Source organism: Pyrgilauda ruficollis, unplaced genomic scaffold (assembly GCF_017590135.1).
Source record: "Pyrgilauda ruficollis isolate IOZ18807 unplaced genomic scaffold, ASM1759013v1 scaffold36, whole genome shotgun sequence".
NCBI lineage: Eukaryota > Metazoa > Chordata > Aves > Passeriformes > Passeridae > Pyrgilauda > Pyrgilauda ruficollis.
Genome location: NW_024525045.1, coordinates 1,815,344 through 1,836,540, shown reverse-complemented (window position 1 = coordinate 1,836,540; position 21,197 = coordinate 1,815,344). Strand labels below are relative to the sequence as shown.

Sequence of the window (21,197 nt, the reverse complement as noted above, 5' to 3'; positions counted from 1 at the left end):
GTATTACTATAGATATTGATGACACTGAAGATTCTGCCTTACGTTGTCAATAACATCAAAAAGGAAAAGGCAATTCCAGAAACTCCACCTCAGTTACATGTAACATACACCAAAAAAAGTTTGTCATCAGTGTACATCTGCTTTAGAGAGAAACAGAGAAAGAATGATTTATAAACATGTGAATGGGTGCTTAGGCTACCACTGGACATCTGCAGCATTTCTTAGAAAGGCAAGGGGAGAGGTGTGGACCTCAGCCAGAGATCAGTCTTCCAGTGGCTTCAGCACAACAAAGCCCCATTCAAACAAATTTCCAAGAACACCACAGAGACTCAAGACCCTCATTCTTTCAGCTGATGCTATGAACAGCCTATGCTCAACCTCTGAACAGAAATGGCCTTTTGAAATTAACTTCTGTGCTCTGACACTCAGAGAAGATCTGGCAGAAGAGTGAGTCAAAGTATTATCATTGAATGAATCCTGCTGCAGGGCCACAGCAAGGTGGTCCTGATCCTGGTGGGATCCTGGGCTGAGCAACTCCATCATGTGGCTGATGTGCTGGGAGAGCCACAAGCCTCTCTGCAGGAGCCAGCTGCAGCACTAAAGACACCCTGTGACAGGCAGGGCTGACATGGACATACAAACTCCAAGGTTCAACTTCAGGCACAGAAAGTGCCAGGTTTAAAAGCTAAAGTTTTGGATATTCTAGTAAGAGCAACAGAAAAAAGCAAGACCAAACATAAGATAAAGTCAATTGCATTTGAGAGAGACTTCTGCTTGAGCACTTCTGAAGGATATTCCTGCCTCCTTGAACCACAGGAGGAAAGAATTCAGTCACCTGCACATCCAGATCAACCATAGGTTTAACCATATGACTTTACCCATATGTTTACTTAAACATAATGTCACTTCAGGGGAAAAAAAAAAAAAAAGTAAGCACTAGAACAACAAAAGAGCAATTGTTAAAAGCATATCCAATGCAAAAATGGAAAAAATCTGCAGTAAGGTAGCTGGAAAATGAAAGAAATAGTATGCATTATCTAGGCCATCATCACAAGACAAGATGACAGACTATTGAAGTAGCCCAAACCAGAGAGATTTTTTCACAATGATCAACAGCTTTTTATATTATACAGAAACAATAAAACACTTGACAATTCGTGTTTTATATCTAGATCTTTTCTACCACAAAAGCTCCCATTTTCACAGGTGAAGATGTAAACATTAAAGGCACAAAATAATACCCACGCAAGATGAAACAACGTGAGTGTATGCATCAATATAACAGATTTATAAATTAGAACCTACATTCCCATGTTCCGGGCTTCTGCTTGACTCAAGTTTTCTTCAGGTCCAACAATTTTAATATTTCTGATAATGTTCTTGGCTTTTTCCCAGAATTTCTTGATGTGCTTTTCATGGTAAACCTCCTGTAATCATGTAAACATTTTTTACTGCAAATGTAAGGCATCAATAAGTATGAATCATAAACACAGTGTCCAAGAACACACTGTATTCTGTCCTAAAGAAACAGATGCCAAACAGTGTTTGAAGATATTCCAGTATATCTGTCATTAAAATGAACCTCCTCTGTCCAAAACTTTAGGAAAATAATCCAACATGTCATCAATATTACTCAAAGCTGTAAAATAATGCAAGATTCACAAACTATCTATGTAGTATTTTTCAGCATATTTATGGAACAGTCTTTGAAACCCACCCTACAATCTCAGTGGCATGCAGGAGTTCTTTATGCCCCTCCAGAATCACTTTAGAGAAGGAGCTGTATCTGTACCAAATTGTACAGTCACTGCCATTGTTTCTTTAAAAGGCAGTCCCACTGATTATTCCTTTAATTCCTTTAATTAACAGAAAAAAAATTTCTATTTACCCTCCTCCTTACCTTTCTATTTAACTGTATTTAAGAGCTCTCAGCTGCACGCAGCACTTCCAAACCAGTGCCCTCACTGTAGCTTTTGCCTATTATGGCTGACATTAGAATAATTGACATTGGGTAGGGGTTTTCCCCCTCTAAAATAAAAAGCTGTTCAGAATTTATATTCCATTTCAAAAAACATAAAACTTTTGGCTGAAGCTACAAAACCTACACAGCCTACAATTCCCATGTGCCCATCACATTTATACCCCCAAAATCCCTTTACAAAACCACAATGAACACTTTAGAGAGAAAATCTACTTCTACTACTGATCCCCTTTTTGCTCTCATATCAACAGCAATGCATGCACACTGAAAAGGGGTACAACTAAATTTTACTCCCATTTCTCTTCCAGCCTCATTTTTTTTTCCAAAATATTTGCACACATTTGACACCTCACTCATTAAAATCACAGAATCACATAATTATTTGTGTTGGAAGGGATTTTAAATATCATCTCCTTCCAACCCCCCTGTCTTGGGCAGGGACAGCTTCCATTGGACCAGGTTGTCCAAAACAGCAATACTGGCTGAAGTCACTGGGGAAGTACCAGCAATGCCAGATCATTAGGTAATTAGCAGGGAGTATTCAAAAGCAACTTATCTGCAGTGCCAGTCAAAATACATCTGAACACACCAATCTTCCCATGAGACCCAGCTGGAGTGCCAACAGAAACAAAGCTGCACTGGGATATCAGCAAGATGAAAAAAGGTCCCATGCCCACTGTCAGGTGACAGTAGTTCACAATTTGGTGTCACTGCTGCTCGGTCCTGAGGTGGTCAGCAGCCGGCCCAGATGGTCATTGCAGGCCCCTTCCAGCTGGAACTGTTCTCTTCTTATTTTATTCTATTGATTTATGGCTGTCAGTACTTCCTCCAGAAGCACACATTCAAAATACATTTTTTTCATTAGTAAAATAATCTAAGCAGTTTCTTTAAATAGGCTTCAGTAAGTCCTGAGACAATTTCATTTAATTTTTCCAGCTTTGCATACTAAACTCTGAAGGATTATCTCTTCCTATGCATTTCAACTGTGTTCTTATACCAAATCCATATACTCCACACTCTGATTCATTGCATAATTTCCAAAATGGAAGCTTTGTACAATGATGAAGTCATACTTACATTATTATGAACGAAGATACTGAGTGCCTCCCGTGGGTAGTCCAGAGTCAATAGTCTGTCTAAAAATTTAGTTAGGAAAGGAGTGGGTTGTTCAATGAAAACACCAATTTTTACTCTTGGATATTCCTAAAAAAAATGATATTTTGATACAACCAATAAGACTTGCCTCTTTTCTAAGAGTAGTTATAATAAAGAACAACTAATGTCATATAGTAAACTTAGTCCACACAGCTTTCAAACAATCAAAACCAGTGTGCTCAGAAGTGGTATGCACCCCATTTATTTTTACTGGCTTCACAAAATATGCAACGATAACGGATTTTATGAAACATACACTGCAAGTAGAAAATAACGTAATACGGTTTTAAAATTCTTACTTTAAAAAACCCACTAAAACAGCAAAAGAATCATTTAAGGAAATATACCTAGAACTGAATGGCAAATTCTTTTTTTTTTAACAAGGTACAGACACAGACTACATTTACAAGAAAATATAGAGGAGAGCAGTTTTTTAAAAATAGTTAAAGAATAAATACCACTACATATTTTACTCAGCTGTACTTTAAGCCAAAGACTGCAATACCCTCCTATAAATGTATATGCACTATTTCTCCCCATTCATTTGAACTGGGCCTTGCATTCCTTCCCTACTCACTGATTTTTAGAAAGATCTTTAATAAACTAACAGAGCTGCTATCCTTACATCCAAGAATACTGAACTTTCATGGACCTTATTTTAAAGTGAATTCACATCTTTTGATGGTATTTGGCTGCTTTGTATGTGCTTGATAGAGATCATGAGATCATGACCACTAAAAGAAACACAGACAGCACTTTTTTGTAGTCCTGAAGTGTATTACTGCAGTATGCAAGACAAAAAAGTTTAACCTTCAAAGACCTCAACTCCTACGCAAAGAAATACACTGACTACAAATTATTTCCATCTCTAAACCAGACAATTACTATAAAAACCGAATCCATTACAAGGCTCAGAGAGAAACCTTATATGAGCATAAAAGGCTGCCAGCTAGCTCTTTAATCAGGCCAACACCCACTTGAGAAGCATCTGGATAAAGCATCAACACATGCTGAGGTTTCACAGTGTCACTGTCTACACGGGAGCCCAGAAACACCCAGTGTTTACCCCGACCCCTCCTGCTCACAGCTCCATCTGCAAACCTCATAAGGACTGCTGGGGAAGCACAGAGCCTCACAGACACCCAATAACTCCAGAACAATCAGCAGTGCACTGATGTGCCTCCAACCAAGCGCCTGTGCCCCTCTGGTGGCACTGCTGAGGCTGGCACAGGCACTGGTGCCACTGATGGCCAGGGACAAGGAGAGCTGCCCGGGCTGAGCTGGGCACACTGAGCTACCAGTGCTACAGCTGCTGCAGCCATTGTACTTTGTACATGTTTCTAACTCAGAGTCATTCCCCCCTTGTTCTCCAGGGGAAAGAGAAAGAGGTTCAGGCTGGATGTGCAAAGGCTATGGGGACAATGAGGAATTACTGGCACTGCTTCATTACACTGAAATGTGAACTGCTTGGCTCCACGCTGAAATCTCAGTGTGACCAAAGCATAATGGTGTTTAAAAATATTAAGAGGAAAAATTCCTGTAAACTGCATCTCCTCAAAGCACAGAGTCCATCAATTCAGACCTTGGTTTACCACAAAGAGCTGTCACTGCATAATCTGAATCTAGGTCACAATGAGCATTTTGATTATGTGAAATCAGAAGTTGCCTCTCAGCAAAACCTCTCTGGGAATACCCAGTCTGCACCCACATGCTGCATTTTCTCTGATAGATTTTCTCATTTTCAGTGAGGTCATGTATTTGACTTTTAAAGTTTACTTTTTAATAAACAGTAGTTGAGTGTAAGACAATTTTTGGAAGAAACTCAGGACAATGCCTCAGTACAATTGCACAGAGCAAAGTACAGGATCTCTTGCCACAAGAGTTGCCAGTGAAATGAGAAGAGGAGTGAAATCATCCTTTTCAGCCATATTGGAAAGTCTCCACACCAGTAAGAAGCTTTAGAATTTAAAAGCATTTCTAGGGAGGTTAAGTTGGGCAACAAACTTAATTTAGATTTCAGGGAAAAAAAAAAAAAACAACACAAACTAAAGAAAGTAGCAACAATTTGGACTTATTGAGTCCAGGTGCCCTCTTCAACTTATTTTCCATTATGCTGCTTCTACCTGAACAGGTGGTTAATTTGGGGCTGGCACAGGCTGCTGACATTACCAGAAGAGAGCAGTTTTCCCACATCTCAGCCATGATTGCAGAAGATCCTGTTTCTGTCAAAACGACAAGGACTGAGCAAAAGACCTTGCATATGTACCTCTGAGCTCCTTTGTTCGCAACCCCAAAAAAAGGTAAAATCCTCAGAAGATATGAATGTATAAATGGGGGCAGTTAAATAAAACAATATGGAGAACACTATTAGAGGCACAGAACAGGAACTTCTCTTTTCACTGAAGATTTCTTGTTAAGTAGCAACCAGACTGGCCTGAACAGAGAGCACGTTCAGAAAACGAAATCCTGCTGGTACTTAGAAATGCCTGAAGTAAACACTTCCACTGAGGCCAAGGAAAAGCCTTGTTATTTCTTCTGGCAGAGTGAGTGAGGCATGAAGTCCAAAGAATGCACTACAGTAAAGACACATTCCAAGTAGATGTACATAAACTATAGCAAGCTATCCAGTAAATCATTGCATCCCCCTTACTGGCTTTCAGATTTAACTGCTCCAAAACCACATCTTAAATACCAACATCACTGGAAAAAAATCTTTTTGACAACATCTGTTCCTCAGGTAAACTTATGATGGGAGTGCAAACACTATCTAATTATAACACCATTCAAATGTTTATCTTAAAAGAGAAAATAAAATTTAAAAACAGAGTAAGAATCTGAAAGTTATTAAAATTCCAACAAAAACTTTTTTAGTTTATATTCCAGTTCATTAGTTATTTATTGCCCAGAATTTTTTTCACTTTTTCTTTTCATTACAAAGATAACAAGCCACTATTTCTTTCATGCTATCCTTCCAAAGACCTGTTCTCATTCAAATCTTCAATACAGAACAGAAATGAAACATCTGCTGGAAAGATCCTGTTAGACATAATCAGATTTTATTTTTTTGTCCAAGTCTTACAATTCCACATGGTAGAGGTCAGTATTTACTCTGCCTCAAATTTACTGTGTACAGTACAGAAATTTTTTACAGAGACGTGAAAGACATCACACTTGGAGTGGAAGAGCCAAAGCTGCCAGGTACTGGATATACACACATGCCATGTGCATGTGCGTATTTATCCTACAAGAATGCTGAAAACTGTACTGAAATTCAATCATCTTCTACAGAAACACATTTTCTTACATCATACAAATATTTGTATTGCCCTCTACAAGGCAAAGCAGTTTTGCACTGTTTAATCTCAGAAAATAGTAACTGTAACCATCTTAGTTAACTAATAAACTATTTGCAACAGAAGTTGTTCAAATGATTCACATTGACTGTTTTGTAGGTCAAAAAATCTGAAATATCTAGAATTTTTCTACCTCTTCCAAAATTCTAATTACTCTCTAGAACTTTGCACAACTCAAAAATTGTTCATTCACCCCCAGTGAACAGAGGTGAAGATCTGGAGGGCTTCTGGGGTTGGCATCATCTTCAGTAACACTGTGCAAACCTATATTAAAATACATGCATAAAAATATTCCTGAAAGTAGTAAAACATATTGCAGGAAGAAGGCCCTTGGCCTCAGGAATCACTGAACACCTATCAGCTGCACCCAAAAGGGCCTTCCAGTGCAAGTTCCAGTGCAGAGCACTCTTACCTTTACTGCTGACAGGTCTAGTAAGTCCAAATCACAAACACTGCAGCCAGTTTCCCGTGTCCAAGCATTGGGAATATAGTTTCCCAAATAATTCAGGTGAATCTGATACAGAAATGAACAGTTTAAATTAATGAAAGATGAGTGCCAAGGATGATCTATACCTTTCAAACAATCCAGGTTTATTCATTTAATCACTTGTAACTAAAGGCAACTGACAGGAAACAAACATTAAAAAACAGCAGGTAAAAACTTGATCTTATTCTTTTTGTTGACAAAACAGATTACATATGTACCATGAAGTCTACAAAAATAAGTATTTCATAAAAATTACATGCACTTGAGGGGAAAAATAAAAGTATTACACATCAGAATGTAAAAATTATTTGGTACTCATTTCAAGAGTTGTATCTAACCAATGCAATTTACTAATCTGCAGATTAGTACAAAGTACAAAGCAGAAGTATCGCATGAATAAAATACTTTAAACTGTTGGGAGTGAATTCTGGGAATTTTTTAATGCTAGTTTATTTACAAACTAGAGAAAACTTTTTGCCTAATATTATTATCCTTTTGATTCCATCCTGCGTTTAAAACAGAAGAATTTAACCACACTGACAAAGTGATGCATAGCAAGTTTCCTCTTGGTTTTACATGAAATTAAAACCAAACTGTCACTCACTTTAGTCGGACCATTTCCATGAATGGTGACTGGTAGAGTGTCATACACTGAATTCCTTGCTCTTACTTTTCCTTCTTCAAATTTCAAAAGGACTTCATCTGCAAATCAACAAAGCAGTAGAGTAAGTTCATAAAAAAGCTAGAATTTGATTTTTTAAGTCCTTGATGATATAACATACCTTGCTGTTGCTGTCATTGTCAGTATTATTTATTTAGAAGCTTTTGTTCACTTTTTCTAACTAGATCTTGAATTCTAAGCTCCTTATGATAAAAAGGTGACACCAAACTTCATAGTTTCTCATCAGCAGCTTCAGTATTGCTATTTACAGAGAAATCAGTTATTTCAGATATGATCTGACTACAAAAAAGTTGTTCCAAAATTAAAGGTCAGATGTAAGAAAGGAAGTTTGCACAGATGCATTTTTCCATTTAAATTCATGACAATTAAATAGAGAAAATTCTACATTATTTAACATTCGACTTCATATGTGTAACCGTTTGCTTGAGAACATCTAAATGCAATTCTAATTACTAATCTTACTCCTGTAATTAAGTTTCATAAAGGCAGATAGAAAAATTATCCTTAACTTTATATTTACTGCCAACTTCATTTATTTAAAACTATTTTTTCCATTTTAAATCAAATATTTTACCAAATAATTAATATTTTATCAAATCAGAGAATTCAATTAATAATCAATCCAAAAGCCCTGTAACTAATCTGGTGATCAGGTTTACTTACCCAAACACTTCCTTAAAATAAGCACATGTTTAAAGAACTACATTCAGGGTTAAGCAAAAAAAAGAAGTGCTAATAACAGTTAATGAAACATACAATGTGCCAATCATACACTTACCAACAGCTCCATTTAGGGTCTGGAAAATCGCACATTTGTGGTCCAAAGTAATGTTAATGCGCTCCTGAAATCAAAGAACCAAAGCTGTTGAGGCATTCTAAAAGCCAATGTTTTTACAGCAACACTGCAATTATACCACAGTGGCAGCAAGGAATCAGGGAAAATGTGTTCTTCAAATTGCTATATTTGTCTGTATTCCCAAGTTGTGCAGTTCTACAGCAATCAGTTTTGCATATGCAGAAACTTTAAACTTGAAGGATAAAGGTGACAACTCTCCACAGAAACTGCAATTTAGCAGTGTCTGTATTCCCAAGTTGTGCAGTTCTACAGCAATCAGTTTTTTTTATAAGCCAAAGAAAATTTGTGTATTTAAAAAAAAAATTAATAAGTTTTTGCCAAGAAACAAAACATGCTGTGTTTCAGAGTCACAAAAATATAAAAGTCAAATTTAAGTATCATGTCAGAATAGAAAACACCGGTGGTTTTAAAGCATGTTCCTAATGTTGTACTACTAATCCTAGCTTACTTTAAATACCATATTTTACCATTTTTAAAATGCTGATTTGACTATGTAACATTTAAAACACCCTTAAAAACAGATGACATCCCTTGTTTTGGTCTTCCAAGATCTTCTTACACATTCTACAGCACTGGGCACATTATTACTACAGAGAATCAGTGGTGATGTACAGTAAGCACCATGGAAGCGTTTTGAACCATGGTGCAGCAGTGCTCTGCACACATACACAGTTTTGGTCTGGAAGACAATCCATTTAGACAACCAATTAAGTTACTTCTGACTTGGATGCAGAATCAGCTTTAATATCTCTACACCCTGTCTCTTCAATTGCATACCTGGCATCTGACTGAACTTGCGCATAAGCAACTCAGTCATTAAAGGCTGGAGGGAATTTCCCGTGAGGAGCAGCTGAGGTTTGTCTAGTTTAGAGGAGCAGGCTGAGGGGCCCCTCTGGGCTCCCTTCAGCTTCCTGAGGAGGGGAAGGGGAGAGGGAGGTGCTGAGCTGGTGGGAATGGTTAAAAGCTGCACCAGGGAAGGTTCAGACTGGAAATTAGGAAGCATTTCTTTATGCACAGGGTGGTCAAACCCTGGATCAGTTCCTACAGAGGTTGTCAACACCTCCAGCCTGTCAAGTGCTTAAAAAGCATTTGGGCAATGACCTTAGTAACACACTTTAGCTTTTGGTCAGGCCCATACTGGTCAGCCAGTCAGACTAGATGATCACTGTAAGTCCCTTCCAACAGAAATGTTCTCTTCTATTTCTGAATCTCTAGCCAAATAGAACTGATTTTCCATTAAGTTATGCCAGAAACAACATGCATAAAAAAACTTTGCATCTGCCTTAAGCACACAGATTACCAAAATCCTTCTCAAAATTCTTCTGCATCAGCCTCTAAAGTCTTTTTGCATCAATATATTGTCAGCTTCTCTTATCTCTCTTTTTCCAGCATCAGGGACACACCTCTAAAACCTTTCATGCTTTAACACTGCAACTCAGCAGAGAACTTTGTTAAGTGAGGACACAGAGAGGTCTTCACCCAAAATTTAGAATGCAGCTTTATTGAACATATTTGCACAGAAAGCTGAAGACAGGATCTGAAATGGCAGCAAGCCAATGTATAAAACACTGGATCAGCAAGTAGTTCAGTGACACCCTGGCAAAATGCCACATTCTGTGGCCATCAAACTGCCAAGTACATGGGACCCTCATTGAGATAAATGTGTCTGATCATACACCTCAGAGCTGTTATTTCTAACAATGAAGCACAACCTGCCTGGGGCTGAAGACAGCCTGAAATAATATATCAAGTCATGACCCTTTGGGAGCCTGTTCATCATTCCAGCAGTAGGAACCTCAGGAGAACAAACACCTGTCAACACAGCACTCCAGTACAGACAGCATTCCTTGTCTTTTCATCTCCTGGTGTTTTATGAGGAGCAGCATGTTATTTCAAGCAGAAAGAAAAGAGAAAGCGAGTTACTACTTACCCTTGCCAATGGGTCAACATAGATTTTGGTGTAAAACAGCTGGTCATCATCATTATCCTGCAGATTCCATTGCTGCACAATACGATTTATGGATGGAGCATAACCAATAAATCCTGCAACATCACACACATAGGTTATTTCCATAAAAAACACTACCCTGTCAATGCTGTCCAACAACCAGGGACTTCATTCTGAGTGCTGCCAGTAAAGTATGAAACTTATGAAACTTGGCGCAAAATCCAATCTTCTTCCTGAGGTATGTAACAGGTCTGTTTCAAAAAGTTAATAATTATTGGCTATTTTTATAGTAATGGTATTTTAAGGAAAAAAATAAATCAGATCTGCCCAGGATGATTCTGAGAGCGCCAAAGCATGATATCAGACTATCACTTTCACAAGAAGCCTATCTGTGGAAAAAGTTTCCTTTTCATCAATCACTTCTTACTGGCAGAGACTCCTGAATCTAATACTGCCAGAAATACAATGAGAATTCAACTCAAAACCAATACACGCCAAAATAAAAAAAAGATAGGACAGATAGGTAAGGGAAAGAAACAGGGACACTCCCAGATCTGCACACTGAAGAAGGGTGCCCCAGAAATGACACACGCAATAGTTTCTACACAGCACAGTGTTTTATCAGTGCATGCATTAATCAAGTGCAAAATTATTAGCAAAGCTGGCATTTAAAGGAGGATTTCAGAATTCATCTGTCATTGGGATTACAGGGAGTAGCTCCCGCTCCTTGTAGGAGCTGTGTAAGCCATGCTGCCAGGCCAGGCAGAGCTGCCAGCACATCCACCCTGTGTGCAGAGATCTCCAGGAACCAGGCAGCCGAGTTTGGGAATTCTGTGACCAGGCTATAAATAGCATGTGCTGCTTTGCTAGGCTTGTGCACTGCATTGTTTCTGCAACAATGGGGTCATCCTTGCACAGCATTACACTGCCATGCACAGCTGCTTGCTAGACCCTGGCTATATTTATCTGCTTTTTACAAGTTATTGCCAAACACACACTGTGCAAATTTGAATGAAAACTATGCCTGAGCACAGAAGAGGAACAATTCAAGTGGGGAGGGGAGGAAGATGACAGCATATCCAGTCATCAGCTTTGCACTTGGGTAATTGAGGAACAGCTCCACATGCAACAAGTACGTTGAACAGATAACAGAGAAGGGTCATGCTCAAGTGTTTGAGGATCCCACTTGCCTCCTGAGTTCAGGAATCGTTTCCCACTCCGGACAACAGGATACTTGTCAGCCAGCCTTTTATCTGGCCAAATTAGTCCATCTGCTGCAAACACCACTTTGTGATTAGTTTCCTGAAATTTCTTTAGCAGCTCATCAGGTCCCCCAGCAAAGATAACATCATAGCTTAAAAGGAAAGAAAATACATCCGTTAGGTTAATTTCATTGTAATGTTTCTGTGTTCAAAACAAGTCATTGAACTATTAATATTTAAAAATCAAACAGCCTTTTCATTCAGAAAAATGACTCAAACAATATTTAACCACCATGTAAAAATTCTATACCCTTCTAGGAGAGAAACTTGAATCAGTACTACTTATCCAAAGTATTTTCTCCTTCTGCTTTTTAGCCTTCCACATTTTGGACATTCTTTTTTCTTCACATTTTGTTTATCTGAAATTCATTTTCCTATTTCAGGTATTTTGTTTGTCTTTAAGAACAACAACCAAAAATATCAAATTTTAACAGATGAAAAGTAGGACTGAAAGATGACTTAGATAACTTTCACTTGGAAAACCTAGATGATCTTGTTCCTAAACACAACAGCACTGACTCTTCTAAAGAATGTACTGAGATCTCAATGAAGTCTAGTTGCCCATAAAAAGTGTATTGCATCCTGGCAAGCCATAGATTTCTCATTCAACCTCTTTAATGTGCTGAGGACTTAAAAGGTTCAAAGTATCACAATACCTATTTATGAAACACTTTACCTGCCTTTGAGTCACAATTCCTATTGAGGATAAAGACCTAAAGGTGGGGGGCTCATCGTTGGCTGTTAGACACAGCCAAAGGTCAACAGTGTGCCAAACCACAGTGAAACCTGCCGGGGTTTGGCCAAGGTCCTGTAAGAATGGAGCATCCCAAGCCTGGTGTTTGCTTGTGGCTGAGCCAAACCCTGGTGGACACAGGGGGCTGGGAACACCACCAAACAAACAAACCAATCCCCCCACCATAGGCAGGGATGCCACACACTAGATCAGCCTGCTCAAAGCCTCATCCAATCTGGCCTGGAACTCAGAATTAGACAGGGATTGGGCATCCACAGCTGCTCTGAGTGACCTGTGCCAATGCCTCCCACTTCAAGGTTCACTTTACACAGCATGAAGAATGTCACAGTGAAATTGGAATCACATGACAGATTAGTCTCAGGCTGAAGCAGTGATTTTAATGGCAGCATCACAGCCTTGCAGTTTCCTCATCTGAACACAGGAATATTCTTGCTCTGCACATGTACCTTAAAAATTGAAAATCACTAGCCCTAATAACAGGCAAAGCAACAGCAGAGCCAGAAACCAAGGACTAACCTTGACCAAGACTTTTCTTGCAAAGCCTTTTAGCTGGGCTAACTAGGACAGCAGCACCCCACCTGCAGTACACAGAATATAGTGCATTGCAATGGATTACCCAGCAATAGTGCCAACAGATCAACCATTACTGACTTGCAATAGTGCCAACAGATCAACCCTTACTGACTTGCAATAGTGCCAACAGATCAACCATTACTGACTTATGGTACTCCTTTATTACAGTTCTGAAATTATTCAAGATGTCATTTCTTCAAAGAGGATTTAATGAAATTGGCCTAAGAGAATTGAACAACAGCTGGCTTACAAATGTAAAAAAAGATTTTCACCACAAAGCAAAGTATAAGCCCTGGAGGGGAACTGTGTTATGTAGTCTATATAAGTAAGTGGTTTTCTGAAAACTGTTATGTTTTTCTGCAACTTTGGCAGAAGAATGCATGACAGAAATTGTACATTTTGGACCTTCCCCAGTTTCACAAAAAGAGCCTGCTTCTGCCCAAATTTACAGGAATACATTTCACTCCCTTTTCCATTCAATTTCTGTAGCCCGACTCAATGCCAGACCAAGCCTGTAGAACACACAAGAAACAGGAGACACATTGAAGACAGACAAAAAGAGATCTGTCTGAGGCTTTAACTTAATAGCTCATGGCAGGCTGTGCTTCTCCTCTGTAGTCAGGGCAGTGCTGCTGCTGCTGCTGCTAGGACTTCCAGCTGCAGGAAGGAACCAAACACCCTGGAACATTGCTTCCAAGGACTGTCATTCTGTGAAAGAAAGCCAAAGTTGAGCAACATGCTGGGCCAGCCACAAGCTCTGCTTGTGAAAGGGATATGCTACTTAATACAGCACAGTTTATAATCCTAAACCCAGAGCTGAGCTGCTAAACTGCAATGGATATTATGCAGCTCTATTAATCCAGCAGGAACCTACACTTGCCATTAATGGTCAAGGCCCTCTTGTCAAGAGGTGACTTGCTGTCACCACACCTCTTCCTGGGCAGGACTTCCAACAGCCTTCTATCCCTTGCTGACAGTACCCTCTTCAGATGCTTTATGAGGCTCCCACTTTTCTCTCCACGGAAAGGAACACTTCTTAACACCTGAAATGCATCATTTGCCTTGTTCACCTACTCTGTCAGACTACATTCAGCCTAGTCAGACCCCACCTCCTGCTGTAAGGGGGGATTCACGTCAGGTCCACACCACTAAGACCATCACAAAACAGGTCCCAAGACTATCCTTGACAGTTTATACTGTTATTAGGGGTGACACAATGACTTACTTGAAACAGGACTTCAAAATCTGACAGAGAAAAAGACTGTGGACATATCCAGGAAAAAACAGGCTTTCTTGGCAAGCAGGAACAGCTCAGATACTCTTTTATTTATTCTTCATAAATCCTTCAAATTAAGTAGAAAGCAAGAAGAAAAAAAAAAAAAAGAAAGAAAAAAACCCCAGAAAGTTTCCACAACCTAATCCCATTTCCTGAAGCTCTCAGATGGCAGATGCTTGGGACTGGAATCCACCCCTCCCTCCCTCTCTTTTGCAGCAGCAAAGCATGCTGGCTATGCACCCTGCACTCCCAGCAACCCAGGGCAACAGCAGCAGAGACTCAGGTGCTCTAGAACTGACCATGCAAGTTCTGCATCCACAACTTCAATAGTGAGAACTTGCTGCTACTGGAGCTGCAGGGTAAGAGCTCAAAATACAAGATAGTGCCTACTAGTGACTAGCAGTGTCACAAAACAGACACAAAATTGTTTTGTCACTTAGACTGTGTCCCCATCAGGGCCACACCTTAGCCATTTTGAGATACATAGACAATATAATTATCCCTTCGTTTCAGACGAATGTTTAAAAACATACAACAAAACAAACAACAAACTGAGAGGCTTCAAGATACAAAGAGATGTCTGTGAGAGTTCTGGATGAACAGTCACAGCACCAACCAATTTATCCAGTCTACATTGGCCATTAGCCAGTTCAATCTGAAACGGTCCAAAATAAACCAGAAGCTGGCTCAAGCAAAAAACAAGCCTAATTTAAATAGTGTTCCATCTGCAGGCATTTTGCTATCTACACATAGGCACAAGCTGTCCACAGAAGAAGCTCAAACTATTTCCAGAATTCTGAGCCATAGAAAAAACTGCTGGAAAAGAAAACCAAACCAAGAAACTAAGTTTGTTAAGTAAACAGCTCCCTAAAAATTACTTTCCTAGTTACAGTAAGCAAACCAGACATTTCCTTTCCCCACCCCCAAGATTAATATTCCAAATGCTTCACAATGAATATAATAAAAAACACTTGAATAAGAAAGGAAGTTCATGACATTTGTCTTTTCCAAACTTACTGCTACATTGATCAGCGTTCAAATTGCAAACCAGGATTTCTGGAAATGCAAAAGCTCATTAGAATTAAAATATAATGCTAGAATCAGCAAACTGGTTTTTTGTCTCCTGTCTGGAATCAGTTCCACCAGCTTTACACAAATATGTACTTGGGATTTTGGACTTCAGGAACTTGGGAGGCCTTAAATCCTGTGATTTTTATGGGAAGAAAGATTATAGCTTCTGCACTTCAACACACATGGTCCTCTGCACTCTCTCACCCGTGCCAGCAGACAGCCTGCCCCTCCAGAGAGCAAATTATGATGGAGAAAAATTTGAGCTAGACCTCTGTACAAATGCGATAATAAATTTCCATATTTTACCACATAGGAAGAAAATAGTTATGAATTAGGATAATAAATTCAGAAACAAAGAAATTCAATGTAAGTAGAAAACATTTGGGAAATGCTTGTTTTATCTGAGCTTTAGCACAGAACAGAATCTTTGAAATTTACCTTTGAAAGTTTCAGTTCTTGTATGATTAGTAGGACAACACTATGAGCAAACACAATGTATTTACTTTTAGAAAGATTCTTTTTCCATTTAGTAAATGCAGAATTGAACAAGTCAATAAAAAAAGAAATCCAAAAACTGGATGTGTATCTCCAAACTAGGTAACTTTTACAGACCTAAGCATGCATAAAAAATATTCAGCATAATAAGCATCCCTTATAATGCTTGTTTAGAAATTAGTGACAATTTTTTGCTTTCTAGGTATTTCTTTTATTCATCACAAGAGGTAAAATTGAAACAGAAAATTAAGTAACATGTTTGAATTTACTACCAGTTTCACAGGATACTCCAACTTTCCCAAAGTGTTAACTTATGCAAAACAAATTAATTTTCCATAAATTGCCAGTGTCTAGCCACTTTGCCTTGTGGTGATCCAAATCCTGCCAAGCTCCTGCCTTGAAAAAGTGCCCCTAAGTTTCTTCAGCTGTCAAATTTAAATAAATAAAGCAGGTTAAAAGCTGAAAGAGTACTCTGGAGCAGACATTCCAGCATGACGTGGTAACAGCAGCATGGGTGAACTCATCCATGCCTCTCTCCAAGCTCACACTCAGCTACCCCTCTCCAAGGCTGCCTGTCAGCCACTGGAGCTTCCTGTCCCTGATTCCAGACCTGGTCCCACGCCTTTCCTGCAGTGATTATTTCAGAGCTGTGACCCTGCTCTGGTTAACATGAGCATGGAAGAGCCTGGTGTCTGCTGCAAGCCGGATTCTGAGCTACTCTGATCATGCTGCTGGCACAGGAGGAAAAAAAGAGGAAAAGAAAAGGAAGAGGGAAACAGCAGAGAAAGTGTTTTGAATACATTTGAGGTCTGTGCTCTCTGTGACAGGAGAAGCCTATCTGGCCTGCAGGGAGGATGTTCAAGCATAGCTGTGCTATGAGCTACAATCTGGCACCTGCAGCAGCACTGTCCCTCTGTGCTTCCATCACACAGAGAGCACAGCCACCAGGCTGCATCTGACACCAAGACTCTTGTTTCAGCTCTCCAACACGTTCTCCTGTTAAATGCTTTCCTCAGGGAGCCACTTTCCAGCTTCCTCCATATCACTGTTACTTCACGGAACAAGGTTATGCCTCTGGTCCCTACTGGACACTTTCTTTCTGGAGCTGCTTTTGCTCCCCCTCCCATCCACACTCCCCGCCTGCAGCCACATCCTGCTCTCACTGCAGCTGAACAGGGAGAGGACAAATGCTTGCCTTTTGCTGACAAAAGCCTGTCAGCTCCCAGCAACATTTTTTTACCCCCTCGAGGCAGCAGAACTATGAACAACTCTTACATCTGTAAATCTGTTAAAAAGTAACAACTGCTCCAAAAGCAATCCACTATTTTTATGAATGAAGAAAAAAAGACGCCAACTCTCAAAATAAAACTGTGAAGAACAAAAGCATCATGCAACTTTCAGCGTGTCACAGCAGCTGAAAAAAGCATACTTTTGCATATCTACCCAAAGTAGAACAAAGACAAGAAGCCAGGTTTGCTCACCATTCCACAAACAGTACAACCAAGTCCTCTTGATCAGCATAGCTTTCAATGCCCTCTTTCAGCAGTCGAACTTTCTGCCCTCCGCCAATAGAGTTGGGCAGCTCACCACCTTTCCATTCTTCACCTTTTCCAAGAACCTAGAATAAGAGGGCAAAAAAAAGCACTTTTTGCTAGTACCCAAACCCATGAGGCTTTTTCAAAGCAGATCCTTATTGAAAACAGATGCTAAAGCAGAAGTAACACATTAAAGCATAGCAAGCCAGCACTTCCAGCATCGTAGGTTTTCCATGTCTGAAGCAACATTCAGCACAATGACATCACTGCAAAAACATGAGAGAGACATTTCTTAACCAAATAAGAATCAAGCAATTGCCTGCTACTGCCATTTGCTCAAATGTGTCTTCTTCAGAAAAAAAAAAAAAAAAACTAGAAAAAAAAAGCCAAGGATTCTTTCAAAATTTGTATTACAAAAACATTCTAAATGAGACTTTCAAAATTCAATAATATCCCTTTAGGAACAGGAGGCACAAAAGACTTTTGTGGATCAAGGTATAACAAATTCAAATTGCAAGTTTTTTGTAAAAAAAAGGAAAGGATAGGTTTCCCAGTACACAGCTCACTGCTAAAACGGAGTTAAACATAAAACTCCTCCTCAGCCAAGCACTATAGCAGATTACATGCCAAAAAAACAAAGGAAAAAAAAAAGCTCATTACGTGTTTTGAACATAAGGTTTTTGGAACATATAAAGCCTGGAAGAACTACATTGCATGATGTTTTGGACAAATCTGCAAAGCCAAAAGATGTATCCAGAGCTCAGGCTGCTCAGGTGCTCTAGTACAGCTTTATCATATTAAGAAAGGCTGTCTCAGTCCTCTAAATTCAGTGATAAAAGTCAAAGACCCAAATAATTTCCTATTTATAGTGCAAGCACTGTGGTAAGTAAGAAAAATTTCATAACAGCATCTGAATTCCTGAATTTTCTCTTGGCAGAATCAATTTGTGAGGCAAGTTTAGAAGGTTAGTGCCCTCCCTTTTTCCCAAGGTCATGCAGAGGCCAACCTAAGTACGTGACATACAGAGGCATGGAACAAGGCAGAAAAGGCTGCAAAGAATGATAGAAACACATTGTCCTCTCAGAAATTACAGGCTCCTGGGAAACACATGGAAATGTTCAGTTGTGAGCCTCCCTCCTTCCTTGCAGCAGTGCTCCAGCCTTGCTTAAGGAAAAAGATCCAAAGCCTTGAATACAGCTCCCAGAAGTGTTCAAACAAACAAAATCGGCCACACTGAAAAACAAGGCTCTGAGATAAAATGTGCCAGAGCCTGTGAGTGAGGAGGATGCTGACCATGACAGCTACAAACCTCTAAAGCAGCTCCTAAGGCAGTGGAAGCACCTCCCTGCCATGGTGGTTCAGAGGGGCATCAGCAGGTAAGCAACAGGGAGAGCAGCAAGTGCCCTTCCTTTCCCCCAGCTCTGCTGTTGTTTCCCTCTGTCCCAGCACACAATGAAGCTAAGGCAAGGTCAGTTACCATTTACTGGTTCTGTTTTACAGCATGGACAGCACAAATCTTTGGTACAAAGCACACAATACCTTTACTGTGTAGTTGAAATGCTTTGCAGTTCGCATGAAACGGTGAAAACCATCGGTTTCTTTAGTTGCTACAGTAAAGACTAGAAGTTTATCTGAGGAAGAAAAGGAAAGAACATATATTAATATGCTTTCAGGGCATAGTTTGTGACAAAATGCAATGAACAACAGCACTAGCTCAGGGGGCTCTACAACTTTCTGTATCTCATTCAAAGAGAGGAGGCAAGTATACTGCCACAGTATATGAGTGAGATATTACCAAACAACAACTGCTATGGCCAAGGTGCTGTATTTAAAATTATCCTCGGGAAGACAAAGCAAATAAGTCTATCTATTCTGTAAACAACTAGTTCAAGACACAAAAACAAAGACAGTGTGATTACTGGACAAGAAGAAAACTTCAAAACAAAAAAAAATTTACTACTTTTCAGTCTGAGCTAATCCTGTTACCTCTTACCACAGAAATGAGTGGTGGTAAGAGAACTTCACCCAACCGCAGTAGCTCCCCTGAAAGCCAACAGTGCATACACTTAATGAAAAAAAAGTCAAAAAACCCAACCCATGAAACCAGTCCCCCAATAGAGTTTAGTGCTTTTATGTCCTTGGTCAGAGACAAAAGAGCAAGGAGTTTGCTTGGTTGGTTTTTTTATTCAGAGCATAGGTACATTACAGCACCGCTAATTTTGCCCTCTTATTGCACACAGGCAAGTGACCAAGTAACCAATTTCCTCCTCACATTCCAGAGCTTTTAACACAGTTCAAATGGGGTCATGAATTTCCACTAAATAGCTTCCCAATTAAACTACTGAACAACATTTAGAACCCTATGTAATATGCTGCATAATGAAACTAAATAATTTGAAACTATGAGAAGGTTTTATCCCTATCTAAAGTCAAGTATTGAATCAAACCAGCCTAGATGTCAGAGTACATTGCAGCTTCCCCAATTGAGGCCAAGTTTAAGCAATAGTTGTGCTCTAACCAGAGCCCATGAGATCAATCCTTACAATAAAATAAAATTAATTACCTATGATGAGTATTCCAGACAGAGTGCCTGTTACTGCATTACTTGCCAAAAAAACATCTTCTGGATTTACCCTCCTTAATCCAGTAAAATGTTCAAGAAGTGTCTGCTATGGAAAACATTCCTATTAACTCTTCAGCCTTGTCCACCACCATAGGTTTAGTAGCCCTCAGACATCCAGGACATCATCCTGAGTGTATTCAAACCACTCACCACTTCCCATGTTGTTTCATGTGAAACCAGCAAAAGTTAACACAAAAGATGATGACCCAGTTCCCACGTTGTAGAAGAAATGCACCTTGCAACTCACTCATGCAATGCTCTGCAGCCAATACTTCAAGTGTATTGACTCAGGCAGAAATACCTGTCAGAATACACACATAGTTTGTAGAGCAGCATAAAACCCCCTGTTCTAATGAAATTCAAGTCTGTCTGAAGTACCCACAGGAGACAAACTCTGCACCAGCCCCAGGTGGCACTCATGTTTCCACTGAAATACAGCTCAGACTCAGCCCTGCTCACCTCCAGAGCATCCTGCCAGGTCTGACAGTGGTGTGGCTGCTCCATCCACCAGCAGCTCCGCTGGCGTACATGGGGTAGAGCAGGGACAAGACAAGCACATGTGACACTTTCTCTGCTCTTGCTACTGGTCTCAGTTTAATGGTGTTCCTGACTCAGGTGATGTTTCTGCAAATTGCAGAACACTTGATCTGCTTTGTGACCTTGCTGTTCCCCAGACACTCCTTGAACAGGTGAAACCTTTAAGCCGTGACAGCATCCTCTGCCCAGCACCTACACCACCAAAACCAACCTGTGCCTTGAGCAGGGCTCCTGCCATTTTATCTGACACTGCCCAAGTTCCTCAGCTGCAGATGACATCTCTACCTGCCCTCCCCACTACACACAAATTTGTGGATGTCTCTCACATCCTGCTATTGCTTTCTTTTTTTTTTCCCTTGGGTGGGGAGTTCTGGGAGGCATGTCTGTGAACATTGGGGCAAGACACAATCTTTTTCCTCAAAAGTCCTAGAGCCAATTTTAACTGCTGGCTCTACCAAACCAGACTGACACTCCAGCAATACAATATGCAACAAAGAAGAAACTGGAAATATTGTAAATTCTTCCATCAACTCAACTTGAACATCCAAAAATTTTGGAAAGCCAGATTTGGAACATAATTTGCTCCACCTTCCCCCCCCCCACCCCCCC

The 21,197-nt window shown here is 39.9% G+C and overlaps 1 protein-coding gene across 2 annotated transcripts in view; it reads right to left on the bottom strand.

Annotated features, from left to right (window-relative positions):
• Window positions 1-21,197, bottom strand: part of PLOD2 (procollagen-lysine,2-oxoglutarate 5-dioxygenase 2) — a 47,686-nt gene that overhangs the window by 13,621 nt on the left and 12,868 nt on the right. For both annotated transcript variants that reach the window (XM_041475708.1, XM_041475710.1), the window contains exons 2-10: window positions 18,968-19,059; window positions 17,375-17,511; window positions 11,653-11,816; window positions 10,445-10,557; window positions 8,437-8,500; window positions 7,581-7,678; window positions 6,902-7,003; window positions 3,059-3,184; window positions 1,306-1,427 (exon numbers count right to left, since the gene is read on the bottom strand). In XM_041475708.1, the coding sequence (XP_041331642.1) occupies window positions 1,306-1,427; window positions 3,059-3,184; window positions 6,902-7,003; window positions 7,581-7,678; window positions 8,437-8,500; window positions 10,445-10,557; window positions 11,653-11,816; window positions 17,375-17,511; window positions 18,968-19,059 (1,018 nt within the window). The remainder of the gene's footprint in view (window positions 1-1,305; window positions 1,428-3,058; window positions 3,185-6,901; window positions 7,004-7,580; window positions 7,679-8,436; window positions 8,501-10,444; window positions 10,558-11,652; window positions 11,817-17,374; window positions 17,512-18,967; window positions 19,060-21,197) is intronic.